This window comes from Balaenoptera ricei, chromosome 11, assembly GCF_028023285.1.
Source record: "Balaenoptera ricei isolate mBalRic1 chromosome 11, mBalRic1.hap2, whole genome shotgun sequence".
Lineage (NCBI taxonomy): Eukaryota > Metazoa > Chordata > Mammalia > Artiodactyla > Balaenopteridae > Balaenoptera > Balaenoptera ricei.
The window spans coordinates 57,361,840-57,382,767 of record NC_082649.1 but is presented as its reverse complement, the minus strand read 5'-3'; the positions used below and the strand labels follow the sequence as shown (position 1 = coordinate 57,382,767).

The 20,928-nt window shown below is 46.3% G+C and overlaps 1 protein-coding gene across 1 annotated transcript in view; it reads right to left on the bottom strand.

Moving 5' to 3' along the window:
• Window positions 1-3,958: 3,958 nt before the first annotated feature.
• DCLK3 (doublecortin like kinase 3) overlaps window positions 3,959-20,928 on the bottom strand; it is a 31,261-nt gene continuing 14,291 nt past the window's right edge. Inside the window, exons 2-5 of the mRNA XM_059940581.1 lie at window positions 17,845-19,784; window positions 8,245-8,377; window positions 6,807-6,974; window positions 3,959-4,152 (exon numbers count right to left, since the gene is read on the bottom strand). Of these exons, the coding sequence (XP_059796564.1) occupies window positions 3,959-4,152; window positions 6,807-6,974; window positions 8,245-8,377; window positions 17,845-19,784 (2,435 nt within the window). The remainder of the gene's footprint in view (window positions 4,153-6,806; window positions 6,975-8,244; window positions 8,378-17,844; window positions 19,785-20,928) is intronic.

Here is a 20,928-nt window from a genome sequence, read left to right as displayed (position 1 = left end):
ACCATCTTCCTCTCACCCATGGGTTCATAGCTGTAATCAGATCACTTATCCAAAAAGCGCCTCAGAGGACTTTCTTTAGGGATAGTTGAAACATTCCTTGTTTTTCAAGACAAATAAAACACAAACGGCACATACAAATGCTAGCATCCAAAGAAACAAACGAACAAGTTCACAAATTGGGTAAAAGTCCAATAACTCTTTCCTCTCTCCAACAAGGTACATGAACAAATTGGCTTCTTCTGGAGAAAAAGCTCCAAACGGAGAGGAAATAAAGTTCCTGGCTGTATACACCAGCATGACTTACCCTGCTGTATCAAGCCCATCAGCTACCAAATGTGGATTCCTTGCCCCAGCTGACAAGAGCTGGGGCAGCCGGTAATGCTTCGGAGAACTGTGAAGGGAAAATCCTCAGGACAAGTGGTCCCAGTAGCTGCTAGGGCCTTACCTGAAAATTTCCCCACCAGGGCCAGCTGGCCACGAGTAGAAAGGCTCCTGGCTGGCTGGCTTGCCAAAATTTGTTACTGAGTCCAAGCTTGTACTGCTCGCTGCACGACAGGCCAATAAATCGAGAGACGAGTTATTGGGGCAAGGAATAGTGCCTGTATTAGGAAAGCCAGCAGACCAAGAAGAGAGCAGACTCATACCCCCAAAAACCATCTCGCCTGAGTTAGAATTCAAGCTTCTTTTATACTAAAAGGGGAGGGAGTAAAGTTAAACATTTCCTGGTTCCCGTCAGCCTCCGGAGGGGATGTGTTAATTTCTTCCTCCCTGCGGTCATTCACAGGTGGGCCTGGTCAGGATGTTTTCTGCGAGTTAAACAAGGGTATTTTAGCTTAACACTCATTACCTGGGAGGCAGGGTTCCCAGAGATGGGCCATTATGTATAATTTAAACTTACAGGCAACATCCCTTTCCTGATTACCTTGTAATAGGATACAAAGGTTCTTCCCAATTACACTTTCACTTAGCCTAATTATTTTGAGTTTTGTCCATTCTGTTGCATGTATCAGCAGGTCATTCCTTTTTATTGCTGAAGAGTATTCATTGGATGGACCTACCACAATTTTTTTATACACTCACCAATTTAGGGACATTCAGTTTGTTTCCACTTTGAGGCTACTACAAATAGAGCGCCTGTGAATATTTGTGTACAGTGTGTGTGTGTGTGGACATATGCTCTAATTTCTCTTGTAAATACCTAAGAGTGGAATAGCTGGATTATATGGTAGGTGTATGTTTAACTTTTGAAGGAACTACCAAATTGTTCTCCAAAAAAGGAATACCATTTTTACATCCCCAACAGCAATATACAAGAGTTGCTCCAAATCCTCACCAATACAGGGCAGTGTCAATCTTTTTACTTTAGCCAATTAATTTTAGCCATTCTAATAGCTGTGTACTACTATTTCATTGTGGGTTTGACTTGCATTTCCCTAGTGACTAATAATGGAGCTACAACTTTTAACAAGTGGAAGACTAAACCTACTCAGAAGACCCAAAGGTGTAAAAAGAGATGTAGGGGGAAAACCAAGAAAATGCATGACTTATGGAAGCCAACTGGAGAAATGATTCAAAGAGAGGTCAGTAGAATCAAATGATGCCCTATGAGGTCTGAAAATTCTCTTTTGGATTTAGTGCCTTTGGTGACACTATCAAAAGATGTTCCAGTAGCAATTGGTTCCAGCTTCCGGCCTCTTTCCCCATTTCCAGAATGAGTCCTACTGTACTGCCTGCAGATAGCACCCCCTCCTCAGGTGTCTGGGTCCCAGCTCCATGGGGCCCCTCTTCGGACCCCTGAGATCAAAGCACCAGCTGGTACCTCTTTGCAGTCGTTCTAAGTTCCTAGGGGGTGTCCCAGGCTCTGTTCCCTGGGAAGCCAACTCTGAGATGGAGATTAGCATGCAGAAGTTTCATTACGGAGTGATCTCAGGGCCATCACGTCTGGAAGAGAAGGGAAAGCAGCAGGACTGGGCAAAGGGCTCAGCCAACCCCCACAGGGAGCTGTGAAGCTGGATGGCCCTTCAGTGTTGTCTGGCCGAGCCCTATATAGACCCATCATTGGGTGCAGCCTATTCCCAGGAGGGGCGTGTGATCCTGGGTGAGGTGACTCCTGCCAGCTAAGGGCAGTTCCTGTCCCTGGTGACCGCTGAGGGCTATCAGCCAGCATCACCCCACAGCTCATTCCCTTCAGCCTTGAGGGGGGATCTGGGTGGCACAGTCAGAATGTGCTGCAAGGGTTTCTCCTCCAAGCTTCTATATTCCAATTGCCCCAGTCTCTTCCCTTGGCTCCTCATCTAGGAGTTACCATCTCTGAATTACTTCCTGTGTGCTTTCTGCATTTTCCAACACCTGTTCCAGCAATTCCTTATACTAAACTCTCGTGCTGTTCCTGTTTCCTGTCGGATGCACTTCCTCCACTGAGGTGACACCTACACTGTGAGGGAAGGGATGGGAGGGGTGAGAAACCTGCACTTTGGGGCTGATTCTGTGTCCTATTGACCAGGTTACATATAACCTAGAAAGGTCAAGCTGGGAAATACCAGGATGATGTTTTGCTATCAGCTCATACGTACACCAGGGTCATCTGTTGGTACAGAAGTCCAGAGTGAAATAACCAACATGTCCTATGCCCTCCAGTCTGCCCTGCAGATAGGAACATGCCTGAACATTCTGAGCTCCTTCCAGCCCGGGTGTAACACATCAACTGCGTTTCTGACATAGTAATGCACTAGATGGCTCCCTCGTGATCTGAAAATGTTAACACAGTCACACCTGAGTGCCTAACTTCACGTAGACGGGACTCAGACTCAGGGATCATCGGCTGAAACGCAGTCTAAATGGGTCCTGAAGGGGTGGGAATAAATCAATGATTTCTTTTTTTTTTGGCCATGCTGAGCAGCATGCAGGATCTTAGTTCCCTGACCAGAAGGCGAACCCGTGCCCCCAGCAGTGGAAGCGTGGCATCTTAACCACTGGACCGCCAGGGAATTCCCAATGGTTTCTTTTTTTTTTTTTAATTTTAAAAAATTTATTTATTTATTTATTTATTTATTTATTTTTGGCTGTGTTGGGTCTTCGTTTCTGTGCGAGGGCTTCCTCTAGTTGTGGCAAGTGGGGGCCACTCTTCATTCCGGTGCGCGGGCCTCTCACTGTCGCGGCCTCTCTTGTTGCGGAGCACAAGCTCCAGACGTGCAGGCTCAGTAGTTGTGGCTCACGGGCCCAGTTGCTCCGCGGCATGTGGGATCTTCCCAGACCAGGGCTCGAACCCGTGTCCCCTGCATTGGCAGGCAGATTCTCAACCACTGTGCCACCAGGGAAGCCCCCAATGATTTCTTCTTTCCATTTCAGGCTGCACCAAATCTGATTTTCAGTAAGGCTAAAATGCTAGAGACCAAGACCAGCACATCCTAAACAGACCTGGCCAGTTCATCAAGGGTCCATCAGCACATTTATACATAGTCACAGTGGTTTCGGGAGGCATGTCTGAACTATAACTCCCTGGCTCTCATCACCAGCATTAAGAAGTAATCAGAATACAGTTACTTCAGTCATCCAGAGCACATTTTATTAACACAGAAGGACCACGATTCAGCTTATTAATCTCACAGGGGGAGTTTAGACCCTGGTAAGCACCACTCATGTAGTATACTATGAACTTGATTACAAGGAGGAAGCAAAACACATCATTATTACCAAAAATTCCTCACTGAGAACAAGTCTCCCCCTCACCCCCCAAAAAATGTATTAAAGTCTTCAAATCTAAAAATATGTTACAACATTTAACATTGACTCAAGTTTGTTTTTTAAAATAAGCTTTAAAATATACTGAGTGTCTTCTCTCCTTCCCTTGATTCTCCAGTTATGGGAGGAAGGCTTTTTCACTGTTTTTCTCCTTGACATCTATCCTTTTCTCTGTCCCCGAGCAGAACCGAGGGCTGAGTGAATGCTGAGGCCGTGACTATGACGCCTGCTCTGCAGCCCTCGAGTGCTGGCTCCGGAAGTGGTTCTCGCTGCTGGGGGGCCCCTCCTTTTGTAGCTTTGCCCTTTTGGTCTTTCCAGCAGTTTCAATCCAGGGATGCTGAAGGACCTGGTGGGCCGTGTAGCGCTTTTTGGGGTCTACCACCAGCAACCGGCTCACCAGATCTTTGGCAGCTGTTGGAATGAGAGAAAGATGGAAAAATGAGATGTATGCAGGTGGTTTGGAGTTTTCCTTCCCCATACAGGAAATAAGGACACAAACTTTCCTGTTAGCACCATGGCTGGATCAGAGAACTTTCTGCCACGATGGAAACTTTCCATATCTGCGCTACCCACTTGGGACTACTGAGCATTTGAAATATGGCTGGTGCAACTGACGAACTGAAATTTTTTTTTTTTTTTTTTTTTTTTTTGGCCACACCGAGCGGCTTGCGGGATCTTAGTCCCCTGACCAGGGATTGAACCCGGGTCCTGGGAAGTGAGAGCACAGAGTCCTATCCACTGGACCACCAGGGAATTCCCTGAACTGAATTCTTATTGCATTTACTTTTAATTAATTTACAGTTACATTCAAATAGCCACATGCAGCTAAGGGCTACCATGTTAGACATAGAGTCAGGAGAGTCAGGAGGTCAGGCCTGCAACTAACACCCATGGCGCCGCCCAGCCCAAGAGGACACATGGAGGCCACATAGCATACGTCTACGTATTTAAAACTTGTAAATCAAACTATCAAGTTGTTAAATAAAATATGTCCAATCTTCCTTCCTAAACTGATAAATATACCTCCAGATTGACAAAACTGAAAAACATGGGCAAAGTAAATAGTAAATAGTGCAAATTCAAAATGAATTTCATTTTTTGTCCAAGACCATGACTGATTCTAGAGAGATGTGGTGACAACTGGTGGGTCAGGTGGCAGACGGGGAGGAGAAGAGATTTCTCCCTGGCTCGCTGGCTCTCCCAGGCCGGCTCCCTGAGCCTCTTAACCAATTACTCAAGAATACATGGGAGGGAATTCCCTGGCGGCCCAGTGGTTAGGACTCCGTGTTTCCACTGCAGGGGGACACGGGTTCAATCCCTGGTCCGGGAACCAAGGTCCCTGCAAGCTGTGCAACACGGCCAAAAAAAAAAAAAAAAAACCTGATGTAATAAAGGCATGAATGTATATATTTAAAAAAAAAAAGAATGCCTGGGGAAAAAGATACCCATGTTTATTTACCTTTATTGGGGGATGCCTCTTGTTCAAGGTCAGCTGTTCACCCACCAATTGCCCCGCTTGTATGGCCACTGTCCAGCCACCTCTTGAGCACGGAGACCACAGGATTTCTCCTACCTCACCCCGTTCAAAATGGGCAAATTCCGCCCACAATGTACCCCTTCCCCATCCATCCCAGCATCACTCCTTCAAGGTGCTCGGAGGACTCAGGGGGTAGAAGCCCAGGTTTAAACGGAATTCTCAGTCTCACATGCCTGTGTGTGGACAGTTGGACACCCCACCAATATCTGTGCTCCCACTACGCCCCCCAAACAGCTGCTCCTTGGCACCCTAGGGCACTGTGGGGAGGGGCTGGGAAAAGAGGTCTCATAAGCCTTGGAAGTGGGCTTGGGCCATTTGTGCAGGAAATTCTGGGGTCCCGGTTAAGTGGTCTAGAAGGGGGAGCCTGGGCTCTGGCGGGGGGCACAGCCTTTTGTCCCCAGAGTGTCCTCACTTCTGGGGAGAGATGTAACCAGAGCAGGCCCTCTAAGGCATGGGACTCAGGGCAGGGGCCACCATAACCAAATCTAAGAACAGTGTTGCATAGAACTTTCTAAAATGATTTTTAGTCCTTCAATTCCCAAATTGCCACTGCCTTGATCAGCTCAAGACCCTTACTCTACGGGCAGCAAGCTACCCTCTGCCCACCTTATTTAAGTGGAAAAAAATGAAGCTCTTCCCTTCCCGCAAGCCCCAACCCCAGATTAGGAGCCAGAGCTGAGGACAAGGGAAGATGAATAACTTATCTTAGATGATGTGTTTAGGGGAAACTGGGGAAAAGTTATCACTCCTATTCTACTTTTTCAGCTAAAGACTCAAAGACTCAAAACCCCCAATGATCTAGTTCTCAATTTTACAAGGGCAGTGGGTAGTACATACAAATCAGTAGAAACAAAGGGGAAAATTCCACTTGGAAGGGCCAAAAAGGAGGAGGACCACACATGCTTCTGCTTCACTAAAAAGTACCTGAGACCTTCTCCCTTGACCTTCCAGAGCCCCTGTGCCCCAAGTATGCCCCCATAGGACCCTGATTATTCACAGGTAAAATAAGCATCTCCAGTCTGTCCAATTCCCAAACACTTCTGTATGTGAGATGGCAGATGGCTTTTCTTTTTTTTTTTTGGCCGCACTTCATGCCTTGTGGGATCTTAGTTCCCCGACCGGGGATTGAACCTGGGCCCTCGGCAGAGAGAGCGCCAAGTCCTAACCACTGGACCGCCAGGGAGTTCCCTATGAGATGGCTTTGATCTTTCCAAATGAGGATTACACATTTCTGATATTTTTCAGTTTATTTTTCAGTTCTGAGGCTCTTTAATTGGCTTCAGGAAAAGTATTTGGTGACTACAACTGGTGGTGAGAATCTTTCTTTATATCTCAAAGCAAGTCTTGTTCGGAATGCTATGGAAATCTACACCAATCTAGCAGGAAATAAAGGATGAAGCACAAGATGCTGACAGCCCAGGTACCAGAGTGGGTTCTCTGGGTGGCGTTTTACACATCTGACCTGATCCCCGGAGGGGCTCCAGCTCTCCATCCCCTTCCCTCCTGCCTGGGAAGCCTCAGTTCTCACCGTCAGAGATGTTGTCCCAGTAAGGAGCCAGGAACTCGAAGTGGCCCAGCTGGATGATGTTAAAGAGCTCATCCTGGTCCCTCTCTGGGCTGCGGAATGGGGGGAAGCCGCACAGGAGGATGTAGAGGATAACGCCCGCAGCCCACATGTCCACCTCCAGCCCATAACCTGTGCAGTAGAGGCAGAGACACATTATCTCACCACTTTGGCTGCCATCTCTGTATCGAGGGGTCTCAAAAGCACACGTTCAGCCAACCAGACAACTCTGTGTATCCACCTTAATATCTCTACAGAGTCAGTGTGTTCAAAGTTTAACTCACCCCATCCCCATCTCCCAAAAGAGCTTACCTTTCCAACACCCCGTGTTAGTTGGTGCGAGCCCTACCATCTGACTTCCCAGAGTTCACGTAGACTATTTGCTTTCATTCCTCTCTTATCCAGCTCAGTAGTGCCTCCATTAAAATGTCTATTATAGTCGCTCAGTACTCTCTTGTCCCACTGTCACCACGTTACCACAGCTACTATGCTGGTCACACCGAGTCCAAACTCACTTGTGGGGAATCCAGACTCAACCTACCCATCCAACTGCAATTCCCTCTGCTCCACTGAGGCTGGTCTTCTCAATGTCTCTACCACCCAACCTCCATGCATAGTCTAGTCTCTGCATGTTGGCTTCCTTGATGCTTCTGCTGCTGGGACAAAATCTCTCCCTCCTCCCTACCCCCAACCCTACAACCCATCCAGAGCCTTCCCATCTTTAGCCATCATAGGGTGGCTAAACTGATTTCTCCTGGAGTGCAAGGATGGCTAAATAGGCATTCACATACTTGGAGCCATATAATAATAATAATAATAATAATAATAATAATAATGATTTCCTTGTATATCCTTTACAGAGTGTGTCACTAAAATAGTCCATTGGACCCTCATACAATATACAGGCCTGTAATAAATATTATTCATTGGGTTTGAAACGGGACCTCCTTTTCCTTTAAACGCAAGGTTGGTAAAGGAATTTTTAAGCCAATTACCATAAGAACTGTTCCAATTGTCTCCATTAGAGGTAACCTTGGGTGAGTGGCCAAATGGCCTTGCTTGCTTGCGTTCCCCACCCAATTCTCCACCATCTTCCATCTCACTGTCCTGCCAACACACGTGCATGCATGCGTGCACACGCACGCACACACACACACACACACACACATATACCACAATCCCTTCTCTGTAATAAGGGCAGCCCTGGTGAGGAAAAAGTTCTCATGCTTTGGTCAAGAAGACCTATTTCAAATATTTCCATTAACATCCAAGTACAAGCTTAGTGCCAACTCTCTGAGACTTTTGACTGCTCCATGTTGAAAAATGTAAAATTTAAATATTAAAAGTTAAACCTTGGTTAGTAAGTGAGCTGGAGTCCCACAGAGCAACGTGTAACCCTTACCTTTCTCAGAAAGAATTTCAGGAGCTACATAAGTCGGAGTCCCACACACAGTAAATATAGGTCTCACCACATGCTTTGCAAGACCAAAATCAGCCAGTTTCAAGGTGGTAGATTTGTCCTCATTTCGCTGAACCTGTAAGAAATCAAAATCCCCAAACCACCAAAACTGTGATGAGAACAAAGAAGGAAAACTAATAGGACAACAAACATGCAAGTTCAGGATAAGCAAACAATAAAACACAGGAGCTTATAGATTAACCCAACACTGACAAATCCAACTTGATCTCAGTGACACGTGCTCACTAAAGAACCAATGAGTTAGATTTTCTCTGCTGTCCAATATGGTAGCACCATATTGCCACAGATGGCTATTTATTTTAAATTAATTGAATTAAAATCTAATTAAATTAAAAATTCAGTTTCTCAGATGCGCTAGCCACATTTCAAGTGTTCAATAACCATCCATGGCTAAGGGCTATTATATTGGACCGTGCAAATCTACAACATTTCCATCAGTACAGAAGGCTCCACTGGGCAGCACTGAGTTAGAACAAGGATCAATGATATTTTTGAGCACAGACTAGCTTTAATGAGAACTAGAAAATGCCTGTGGGTAATGCAAAGTCGGAGCAGAGGAAAAAAAGAAAGGAAAAAGAAGTGGGAATTGGAATGAAAAAGTAGACAAATAAGCAGTGGAGGCTAAAATTATATGGTTTACCTAGCAAACACCTCTGTCGTGCTTCTTTGATGCCAGGCGCTGTTTATAACATCTTACAAAATATTAATTCATTTATTCGTCATTGCAGTCCTGTAAGGCCATGCACATTCCCATTTTACAGATAAGGAAATGGAGGCACAGTTACATAGTAAATGGTGAGCTGGAGTTTGAACCCTGACACTTGGGCTTTAGAGTCTGTGCTTGTAACTGGTGTATGATGCCGAATCTTCCAGCAAAGGGTTATTTCTGTTGCAGGAGGCTAAGGAGGTCTCATCCAAAGGCCCCCAAAGAATCGGAAGCAGGTGGAACAGAGGCAAACCTCCACCATCAGGGGGCACAGCCAGCCATTCTCGACCCTGAGTTTTACCATGTTGTTACCAAAAGGGCTTTTGCAGTAAATCCCTCAGGCTGTGCTGGGCCCAGGAGTGGTCCCTCTTTGGGGAGAGATGGCCTTGTCCCTGGGAGCATTTCTGCCGGGTGGCCAAGACCTCCAGAGCATCTGCTGGGCTGTCTGGGTTTCAAGATTAAATGAATTAATATCATAATTTTACCCTCCACAATAGTTCACCTCTGCAGAGCAGGACTGACTTCACGCGAAATAGGAAGTATTGATAAAGAAGGTCAGCCTTGCTATCTTCCTCCTCCCCTTTTAGGATCTCCTCATCCAAACTGAGGGCCTCCTTCCCAGGCACGGCCCTGGTCCATCCTCTGCTGTCAAGGCTCCATCCTCCTCCCCTGCTTTACCGGGCCCGCATCTCATGGTAGAAGCTGATGGCTCAGGCCAAGGTGAGCTGAGTGGTTAATTTCAGCGCTATGGGAAACTCACTGGGATTAGCCTGGGTGATCTCATCCAAGTGAGACTCACTGGAGCCACCAGGGCTATAGGAGAAATTATCAACCTGTCTGCAGGTGCACGCCCTTGCATCCTGACTGGAACGGGGGCCAAGGTTCCCAATGCACCGACCAGCACTTGGGGGGCTGGAGGGCATTAGGCAGGGCTCCGGTTCTCCCTGTGCTGCATCAGACCCACACCCGAAAATGCGGGGCGGGCAGCCACTCCCCGATGTCCTCAGCCAAGGGTAAGTGCTCCAAACCTGCTTTGGTTCCTGCCAGAGAGTTTACATCTCTGTAAGCAGAATGTGTCTTAACCACTGAGCCCAAGTCACTGCTGGGCAATCTAATCAATATCTCCATAATTAACCTAACCTAATGGAAATCACAGATGTAGAACTAAAACACACTTCTGCTTTGGTCTGTGTATCGAGACAGACACAGCCCTAAAGGAGACTGGAGAGGTAATTATTAGAATAATTTACACTAGAAAATCTACTTTGGAAGGCAAGGACAAAAAAAATGTGTGCTGCCTTAAGTTTCCAGATGGACCACCTACATGAGTCCCATTTGCTGGGTGACTGCTGAAAAAATCTGTCCCTCACAAATATTTGTAAATATTCCCAACCAAATGATCAGCATTAAAAGCATTTGGCTGATTGAATACACCAAAATAAACTATGAATCCCTATGCAAAATGACTAGCATTTCCTTCCTCAAACCCCCCCATCCCCCCAACCCCCGATTCCAAAACCCGGCTCCACTGAGTCAGGAGCAGATGAAACATGATGGAGACTTGGTCTTTTATCTATTTTGAAAATGTATTATGTTAAATGTCCAGATGCTGATGGATACATTTTCAAATACCAAATCTGTTTTTAAAAATTATTTTATGGCCTTCCTAAAATAATATTACGCTGCTTCTTGTCTCCATAGCTTTTCTCTTTGAGTCTCAGGATGATGAGACCCGTAGCAGAACCCGAGGGTGGTTAGGATCCACAGAGTCATTTGTTCCTTCCGGAAAGTGAGAATGTTCTGTGTTTTTAATTCTTCTGTCTCCAGCCTCTGCTGTCGGGAGTTATGTAACATTTTTAAAAATTTATTTTATCTTTTAATTTATTTTGTTTACTTGGTTGCACCAGGTCTTAGTTGCAACAGGCGGGCTCCTTAGTTGCATCATGTGTGCTCCTTAGTTGCGGCAGGTGGGCTCCTTAGTTGTGGCATGCAAACTCTTAGTTGCGGCCTGCATGTGGGATCGAGCTCCCCAAGCAGGGATCGAACCCGGGCCCCCTGCATTGGGAGTGTGGAGTCCTAACCACTGCACCACCAGGGAAGTCCCGGGATTTATGTGACATTTTTCAGAGCTGTCAGTGTGACTTGAGACTTCTCATTTACTTCGCCTACATGAGCAGCTTAACTACATTTAGGGTCACACACTGACAGTGTGAATTTTGTTTTTTGTTTTCCAACAGGCACCTCACATTCTTGGCTTCAGAACAGTTCTTATCTTAATCTTGAATTCAAATGACTGACATCCTCCTGTAATAACTCTTCCTTCTGGTATTTGTGCAACTTTTTTTTTTTTTTTAATTTAAGTATAGTTGATTGACAATGTTGTGTTAGATTCTGAATATATATATTCAGAATATATATATTCTTTTTCATATTCTTTTCCACTATAGTTCATTGCAAGATATTGCATATAGTTCCTTGTGTAGGACCTTGTTGGTTGTCTACTTTATATATAGTAGTGTGCATCTGTTAATCCCAAACTCCTAATTTATCCCTCCCCCAACCCTTTCCCCTTTGGTAACCATAAGTTTGTTTTCTAAGTCTGTGAGTCTGTTTCTGTTTTATAAATAAGTCCATTTGTATCATATTTTTGATTCTGCACGTAAGTGATATCATATGATATTTGTCTTTCTCTGTCTGAATTTCTTCACTTAGCATGATCATCTCTAGGTCTGTCCATGTTGCTGCAAATGGCATTATTTCAGTCTTTTTTATGGCTGAGTAATATTCCATTTTATATATGTACCACATCTTCTTTATCCATCCGTCAATGGACATTTAGGTTGCTTCTTGGCTACTGTAAATAGTGCTGCTATGAACATTGGGGTGCATGTATCTTTTCAAATTAGAGAATTCATCTTTTCTGGATCTACACCCAGGAGTGGGATTGCTGGATCATATGGTAGCTCTATTTTTAGTTTTTTAAGGAACCTCCATACGGTTCTCCATAGTGGCTGCACCAATTTACATTGTGTGGAACTTCTGAAACCATCAAAGTCTCCACCCAAACAGGAAACTTGTCTACAACATCTTCCCACCAGACTGTCGTTCACCACTGGTTGAAATCTCAAGATGGAAAAGATCCCATAGCTTCACATGGCAGACCATCCAGATCATAGTCAGATTAACTTGTGAGGAGGTTCACCCCACGTTGATCCAGAATTCCACCTCCACCCCTTTTTTCTAAATCTGCCCTCTGGGAAGGACACACCACTTCCAAAGATGGGAAACAAGTACCAGGATTCCCCCCAGGGTGCTTCTGGTTTCTCTAACAGGCTCCCAGGTGGTACCAATGCTGCTTCTCGAAGTTCACATCCGAGAATCCTCAAGCTTATCCTTATAGGATCAGGTCTCCTGACCCATCATCCCCTTCTCGCTCCTCCCTACGCTAAGTATGGCTCTTGAACCAGCAGCACCAGCATCACTTGTGAGCTTGTTGGAGGTCTCAGGCTACCCCAGATCCACGGAACAGAACTGCATCTCTATGAGACCCCAGGGCGATTCTTGTGTACTGTAAAGTTCTAGATAATCCCTATTTCATTGACGCCTCTTTTAACAAAGAATGCCCAGAAATGAACACCATATACCACGTATGATTTGAACAAATCAGTGAGCCTCGGTACCCTCAGCTGACAGGCACTGGGTGGCCATCAAGGCAAAGACCCCACTAAATGACCCACTTCGACGCCACAGCCCCAGTGCACACATCTGACCTTGCCCTCACCCCACATCTCCGTTTCTCTATCTACAGGTTTATCTAAATTCACTGCTCTGGGTCACATTCCTTCTGGGACACGTCTTCAATTGCCCTCTAACTGAAAGTGTGTTAGAGATTAATTTACATGGTACTTTAATGACTCTTGGTCCATCTGCATCCATCATCCCTTTTTCCAGCCACACCAAAGTACCCTGCTTTGAATCCAGACAATCTACATCTACATAAGCAGCCAGATCACATCTGGACAGTCTCAGAGCTTCAAAAGGAATCTTTCCTTTTCTGAGCCATTAACAGCCTCCTCTCCTTCAAGGGCACAACAATTTAAATGTGATCTTGATCAATGATCATCTCTGAACAGCAGATGGAAGCAGAGTACGGACCAAACAGCAAGCGGCTCCCCCTAAGAAAAGTGGTAGAGCTTATTTATCTTTGTCGACTTCTTACTTCATCCTTCATACTTCCTCTGGCCTTCTCCCTCCAAGTTTCCATTTCCAACTGGCCATGAGGACGGAAATGATCTTAGAAACCAATTCACATGGAAGTGCCAATGCCTAAAATCAATTTACATTTCAACAGCAAAAGATAGCGTAATACAAAGAATGACTGAAAAAATCAGTGGGGACAAAGTTTTCCCAGGACCTTTCACATGACCGGCCTGTGACATGCCTTTGGTGTCTACACATCATCACCTCTCTGGCTCCTGTTTGCTTCTCCCAGGGCCCAGTCAACACCACACAGCACATTCCAACCTCTCCAAGGGAGCACATGCTGGCAGAAGAAGAAATTAACACTGATATTTCTTCAAGTTGGAAATTCTCATAATTAAAACTTTTTTTGCAAGATTTCAGGAGTCTAAATAGCCCTAAGGGAAGAGGGGCACTAGCATCTTATCAGGAAATGTGATCACTAGAAATAGATAAGCTCAGTAATACAGGCCTAAAATTTTACTCTAGGGCCCAATTATCAGATATAAATATTTCTGCTGGTGAAAACAACATGGTAAGCTTGCTAGATCCATTAAGAGCTCCTAGCACATTCTGGAAGTCTCTAAAAGCAGCCACAGTCAGCCATGTAATCAAAAGTTAGTTCTAACATCATCAGTCTCCTAAGTTTAGCGAAGTATTGATACATGCAGTAGCCATCCATTAAAGGAAGAAACAATTACTTTGATAATACAAAAGTCAGCACAAGAGCAGAACACTAAATTAAAGTCAACTAAAGAACATTAATTGATGGACAGTAGTCACCATGGTGATATTTACTAATATTAACTCTCAGAAGACCAGCCAAGTTTGCAACATAATTATCCTAACAGCAGGTTTAGAGATGACACCTTTCTAAACTCAGACAATGAGTCTATTGTCAAATCCAACACTCCCCAGATCTTTGCCTGAAAAACCACAAAGAACTGATGTTAGGTAGCATTTAAAGTCTGACATAACAATATATTCAACTTTACTCATCTGGAAAAAGGACAGACACGATTTAGAAATGTGACAGGCCCACTCATTCTGAAAAACACCAGCTGACAGATTATCCACAAGACAGAAAAGATGTTACCCTATGCCACCAAAGATGGCTCAGATCTGTAACTTTTTGCAGCTTCTGAAGGAGACTTACCACCATGAAAGAAAGTTTTTTATTTAAAAAAACAAAAAGTGGGCTTTCTTGCTTGGTGCTTTGTGACCACCTAGAGGGGTGGGATAGGGAGGGTGGGAGGGAGACGAAAGAGGGAGGGGATATGTGGATATATGTATACATATAGCTGATTCACTTTGTTATAAAGCAGAAACTAACACAACATTGTAAAGCAATTAAACTCCAATAAAGATGTAAAAAAAATGATACAATAAAAAAAAGTGGGCTTTCTTTAAAATCAGAAAAAAAAGGGTCGAAATATCAATTACAATTAACACCAATAAACAACTCATGTATTAGACTGAAAAATTATAGCTCCGCTGCAGTTTTTCCTCTCTCTCAGGACACACACACACACACTTCACTGCCTTTAAGGGCACTAAAACACATATGAACTGACATTTAAATCCATGAAGGTATTGCCAAATGACTTCTCATAGGCAGCTAGCTTGTCCACACTAAATGTATTCCTTGCAATTTTTCATTTCCTGAAGCAAATCTCTCCATGCCATCTGCAAGTGCTGACTTTCTCCATTTTAAAAATTGCTGACAAGTCAGTCCCTTAACACAAGTGAGAGTCTCTATTGCCCAAGAGATGGGCCAGCTCGACAGATTGGTTCCAAGACCCTGTGGAGAAAATGCAAGCTCAGATGACTGTCCCCAAAAGAAAACAATCCTATAGAGTAAAGGATCTCACTCCACATCCTCGAGAACGTGTATCACTGTTCTGATGCTTTATTAAGCACAGGCCCAAAATGTGCTGCTCATGGGACCCACCCAGGCCTCTAGTCAGAATTCCTCCTGCTTACACAATTTGGTGAAAACATCAGAGGATCCATAAAGAACACCGCTCTGTCACGATTCCAAAGTGCCATTGTAAACAGGGTCCGGCACATCACACATGGGGAAAACCTGGGCTCAGACCCAAGAGACAGAAACAAAAAGCAAGTGAAGAAAGGATGAGGACACTTAGCTCATGCAAAAATGGAATTCCTGGGCTTCCCTGGTGGCGCAGTGGCTAAGAATCTGCCTGCCAATGCAGGGATAAGGGTTCCAGCCCTGGTCTGAGAAGATCCCACGTGCTGCGGAGCAACTAAGCCCGTGCTTCACAGGTACCGAGCCTGTACTCTAGAGCCCCTGAGCTACAACTACTGGGCCCAAGTGCCACAACTACTGAAGCCTGCACGCCTAGAGCCCATGCTCCACAGCAAGAGAAGCCACCCCAATGAGAAGCCCGTGCACCGCAACAAAGAGTAGCTCCCCCTTGCCGCAACTAGAGAAAAGCCTGCACACAGCAACGAAGACCCAACACAGCCAAAAATAAAATAAATAAATTAAAAAAAAATTTTTTTAAATATGATTTAAAAATGGAATTCTTAGGGAATTCCCTGGTGGTCCAGTGCTTAGGACTCGCCACTTTCACTGCCGTGGGCCTGGGTTCAATCCCTGGTCAGGGAACTAAGATCCTGCAAGCCGCGCAGTGCGGCCAAAAAAACCCAAAAAACAAAAATGAAATTCTTCAAAGGGAGATTTATTCCCTGGTAATTCAGATCATTCAGGCAACCAGTCAATGATCTGCAATTCTATGAATCTGGACAAAAACAAGACTGCTTGATTTAGGGGTCAATGTAGACCTCACTTCACCAGATAATTAGCTCAACTCACTCAGAGTTTCATTCTGCTTGTGGGAGCAGCTTACAGGCAGATGAATGTACTGGGATGATGTTTCCAGGCTGGCTCTACAGCCACGAAATTAAAGGAAACAGGTTAACTCCTTTCCCCTCCACCGCCCTCCCCACCAAAAAAAAAACTGTGGCTCATGAAGATCACTGTCTCCATTTACTAAGGCTTCATGTGCAGCAATCTGGCTTTGGATTCTTCCTCATGATGTCCACCTTAATATCAGACTCATTCCTAACATAATAATAATGAGAGTAGCTGCCACTGATGGAATGCTTGCTACTTGCCAGGCAGCGTGCTGGGGTCTGTATTCATTCTTTCATCCAACTGATATTTATTGAATCTCCACTATGTGACAGAACTGATGTAGTTTTCAAGGTACAGTCTGAATAAAACAAGGTTCCTGCTGTCATAGAACTTTCCAGAAGGAGGAAAAAGAAAATAGAAGAATAAATATGGAACGTATCAGGCGGTGATCGGGGCTACAAAGAAGAAAGTGGGACAAAGGGGCCAGAGAGTGAACATGTGAAGTGCACTGTCCTAACAAAGCCCACCAGCAACACACTTGAAATTCAGGAACACACTGGGTTCACTGACTCATTGCAACAAGGGAGATCCCCAACATCTTGGGGATCCAGGCATCTAAGTGAGAGGGTGTTCAATGAACTTGTTGTAAGAGCTGGGTTGTGTTAGGTGATTTGGGAGAGGGTGCATGAAAGCAGGATTTTGCTCTGAACTGGATACTGTCAGGAAGTGAGGGTAATGCTATGATTGGGCATCTTGGTAATTCTTATCTAGAAGGTGGGAGGAAGGTGGGGCAGTGAATCATAGTCACCCAAAAGGGAAAATGTAGCCCCATTTGTGGTCTGGACAATCTTGTTCTTATCTGGATTTGGATATGATGATGAAGAGGTCTTGCTTTTGTCTGGATCCATCATGGTCCTAGAGTGTCCTTATTTGATGTTGGTGCTTTGGGAGATTGTTTACATCCAAAAACAGAACAGCTGAGCTGTGTGTGCCAGGCCAGCTCCTGGTAGTCTCAGGCTGCTTTTCCCTTTGCCGTGCTCAATCCTCCCTCAACCTTCTAAGACAGGTACTATTACTATTTCTCTTTTATAAGTGAGGAAACAAAGGCCCAGAGAGATGAAAGGACTGATGCTAGAGGCTTTCGGGATCTTAGTTCCCCGGCCAGGGATCGAACCCAACCCAGGCCCCCTGCAGTGGAAGCTTGGAGTCCTAACCACTGGACCAACTGGGAATTCCCAGTACTGAGCCTTTTGAATTCCTGCGGCAAGAACTCTTCTGCAAAAGGGCCAGGGGGACTTTTGGTGGGAGGGTGGGCTCAAAGCCTGCAGGGGTAGCTGCTACCAGCAGACACCCCTAGCACCTAGGCCAGAGGATGTGCAAACGCCCAAGAAATGAAGTCCACCTGATGACTGTCAAGGTGAAAATATTTTTCTCCCAGGCACGAGGAAACAGTTTCCATTTTGTTTAAATTGGAAGGCTTCTTTCTCAATAATTTAATCAAAACCCATTTATCTCTGCAATTCATGAACTACAAGCAAAGTTTTAAATACTGAAACGACTATGTTAAAAAAAAAAAAAAAAGACCGTAAAGGTAATGCTCTAGCGCACAAGGGTACCAGAGTAGGAGCCCGTTCCGACTTCCTGTATCCCATGTTTTATAACATCCCTCTTCCACCGTAGCCAGGGCGGGGCTTACCAGCAGGTTTTCCGGCTTGAGGTCCCGGTGGACGATGCTCTTGTCGTGCATGTGCACGAGCGCCTTGCACAAGTCCATAAGCATGAGGGCAGCGTCGCGCTCCGGGAACTTCACACTTTCTATAATGGCATCGAAAAGGTCCCCTCCCTGCACGTACTCCATGATCAGGTAGATCTCCGCGTCCGTTTCGTACACTTGATGCAGTTTCACGATGTTGGGGTGAGAGAGGCTCTGGATGATCAGGATCTCGCTGTCGACCATGTCCTCCTTCCCCTTGAGTTTGGACTTGTCTATGATCTTCATGGCGTAGGCCTGCTGGGTCCCGCGGTGCCTGCACTCCTTCACCACCGCGAAGTTCCCGTCCCCGATCACGCGGCCCGGCTCGTACTGCTTGCGCACGTCGGCCGCCAGGATGCCCGGGGGCTGCCGCCTCCTGCCGCCCGGCCGCTCCGCCTTGCTCTCCTCCGGCCTCGTCTTGGGCTCCTTTTCTACCCTGGCCGGCGGCTCATCTCGGGAAACCATCCTCCTCCCTCCGGACGCACCCGGCTTTTTCCCCTTTTCCGCCTCCTGCTCATCCCCTCTGGTCCTGGGGAGCTTCTCTGGGTCGAGGTCGGCAGGATGCTCCCTCCGGAGCCAGCCTCCCTGCTTGCTCCTGCCTGCGGTCCTGCTGTCTTTCTCCTCTCTTATGGGCTGGGCTTCCCCGACGACGTCCCTCTTGGCCTTGGCTGCTGCTGGGCGATGACCTTCCTGGCCTCCTGGGTCTCGGTCCTCTTTCTTGTCGGTGCTTTTGCTGGGTCTCCTCGGCTCCTGAGGCGGGTGCCCGGGACTGCTCCGGGTGCACTCCTTCCAACCCTCCTCCCCACCCTGGGGCTTCTCCTCAGGGGACCTCCTGCAGCTCCTGGTCCTCACCAACCTCTCTACGTCATAGCCGGGGCACCTGCCCAGGTCCAGCTCGCTGGTGCCCAGAGAGAGCCGCTCCCTCTGCAGGCTCTGCTGGAGCTCTCTTTCCCGCTTACACTTCTCACACCTGATTATTTCCCCCGACGTCTTTTCAATCTCCACCCCCAGGTGCTTCTCTCCGCTAGCATGCCTCTCCAGGGTGGCATCCCTGGGCACCTTGCTGCTGGGTTCAGGCTCCCACTTCCCCCTCACCCACTTCTTCTGGGCCCTCACCCTGTCCTCCACGGGGGTCCTCCCCTGATGTCTGATGGCAGCCTGGGACCTGGCAGCCTCACCGGAGCTCTTGGTGGTCTCGGTCTCCCCACAGTGGTGACCCCCTTTCAGAGCCTTGCTATAAAGCCTGCTTCTCAGCCTTGGAGAGGGGAGCCGGCTGTGCTGGGTCAAGGTCAGGGCCCGGGCTTTGCTGGGGTACAGTTCCTCTATAGCCACCTGGATGTTCTTCAGCGTCAGTGGCTCTTTGCCCACGGCTATGAAAGCATCCCCTTCCCTGAAGAAATCAGACACACTCCTGATTTCCCTGCCCTTGAGGCTGAACAGCTTCCGCACGCGGTCACTCTTCCATCTGGGAAAGCCCAGGGCCTCTGAGACGTCGGCCAAGAGCTGCTCGAAGGTCTGCACTGACCGTCTATTGAGGAGCAGCGTGATCTTGCGGAGGGGGTGCCCACCCAGCTTGACCACGGTCACGACCCTGGGCTTCAGCAGGCTGCTGTCAGCGTGGACAGGGTGAAGGCCACCCTGGGGGCTGAACGTGGGCACTATGGAGCCTCGAGGCCCCAGGAATGGTTTCTCCAGGCTCCCTCGGCCAGCAGGCAGCCACGTGCCCTGCAGCTTCCGCTCCGTGATTCTCGAGCTTAAACATTTTAGAGAATGTTCACAGAGACCTCGATGTCCTGCAGGGGAAAAAGGACAAAACAGTATTAGTCCAAGGGGTTCAAAGAGCCTTCTGACCTTCACCAAACCTTTACTAAAAATGACTGATGCTGTTACAAGTTAGAAGTGTGCTCGTTGAGGATCTGCTTGAAACAGTGGAGCCTTTACCGGTTAGGTCTAGTCCCCGGTCTCCTCCAAGAGAGACCAGGAGTGCAGAATGGAGTCGGCACTGGGCCTGAGGTGGCTCCTCAGGTCTTACGGGGAGCAGGACGGACCATGCCTTGGGGGCCCCTTCCAGGCAAGGCCTAACCCTGAATGCAACTCCCGCTACCCTAAAGTAAGCTGAGCTTCAAGAATCTACAACTGAGATAAAAGGTCCAGCGTTTGCTGCCCAGGAAATACCAACAAGAGGTCAGAACTTTCTGGAACTTTAAAAAACCCAAATCATTTTTTTTTTTCCCTGCTAAGTCAATAAGCCTTTATTTTTATTTTTTCCATTTTTAAAAAATTAAAGTATAGTTAATCCACAATGTTGTGTTAGTTTCAGGTATACAGTAAAGTGACCCAGGCACACGCACATATACGTATCTATTCCTTTCCAGGTTCCCCCTCACCACTAAAGAATCCAAATCTTACCCACTTCTTTGCCAAGAACAGTTTTCTCAGCTTGACTTTCAACCCACTCAGGGTGAGGCAAGATGTGAAGAGGTTATGATCGCAGAATTTGAGACAGATCTGGATTTGAATCCTGGCATGGCCACTGATTCTTTGCGTGAACTTGGACAAATTACCCACGTTCTGTTTTTTTTTTTTCATCTATGAAGTGAGAATGATAACACCTTCCTCCCAGGATTTTTGGGAAGAGTAAATGAGAAAATGATTACGATTCACCTGAATGAGTGCTTGACACACAGAAAGGGCACAGTGATAGCCAGTTATTAATATTGTCCTTATGATTTTTTTAAAATATAGATTTTATTCCTACAGTTCAAATTTATTTCCCTTTTTTTTTTTTTGCAATTACTTTATGTCAAATTTTTTGCTGCACGGCATGTCGGATCCTAGTTCCTCAACCAGGGATCAAACCCACGCCCCCTGCATTGGAAGCACGGAGTCTTAACCACTGGACCACCAGGGAAGTCCCCTGTCCTTATGATCGTAATATCTCTTTTGTATGATCATTTCATTTTGGTAGCAAAGGAACTCATGGGCCAACATGACAAGGTGGTCTTCTCCAAATGGTTTTTCCTCTTG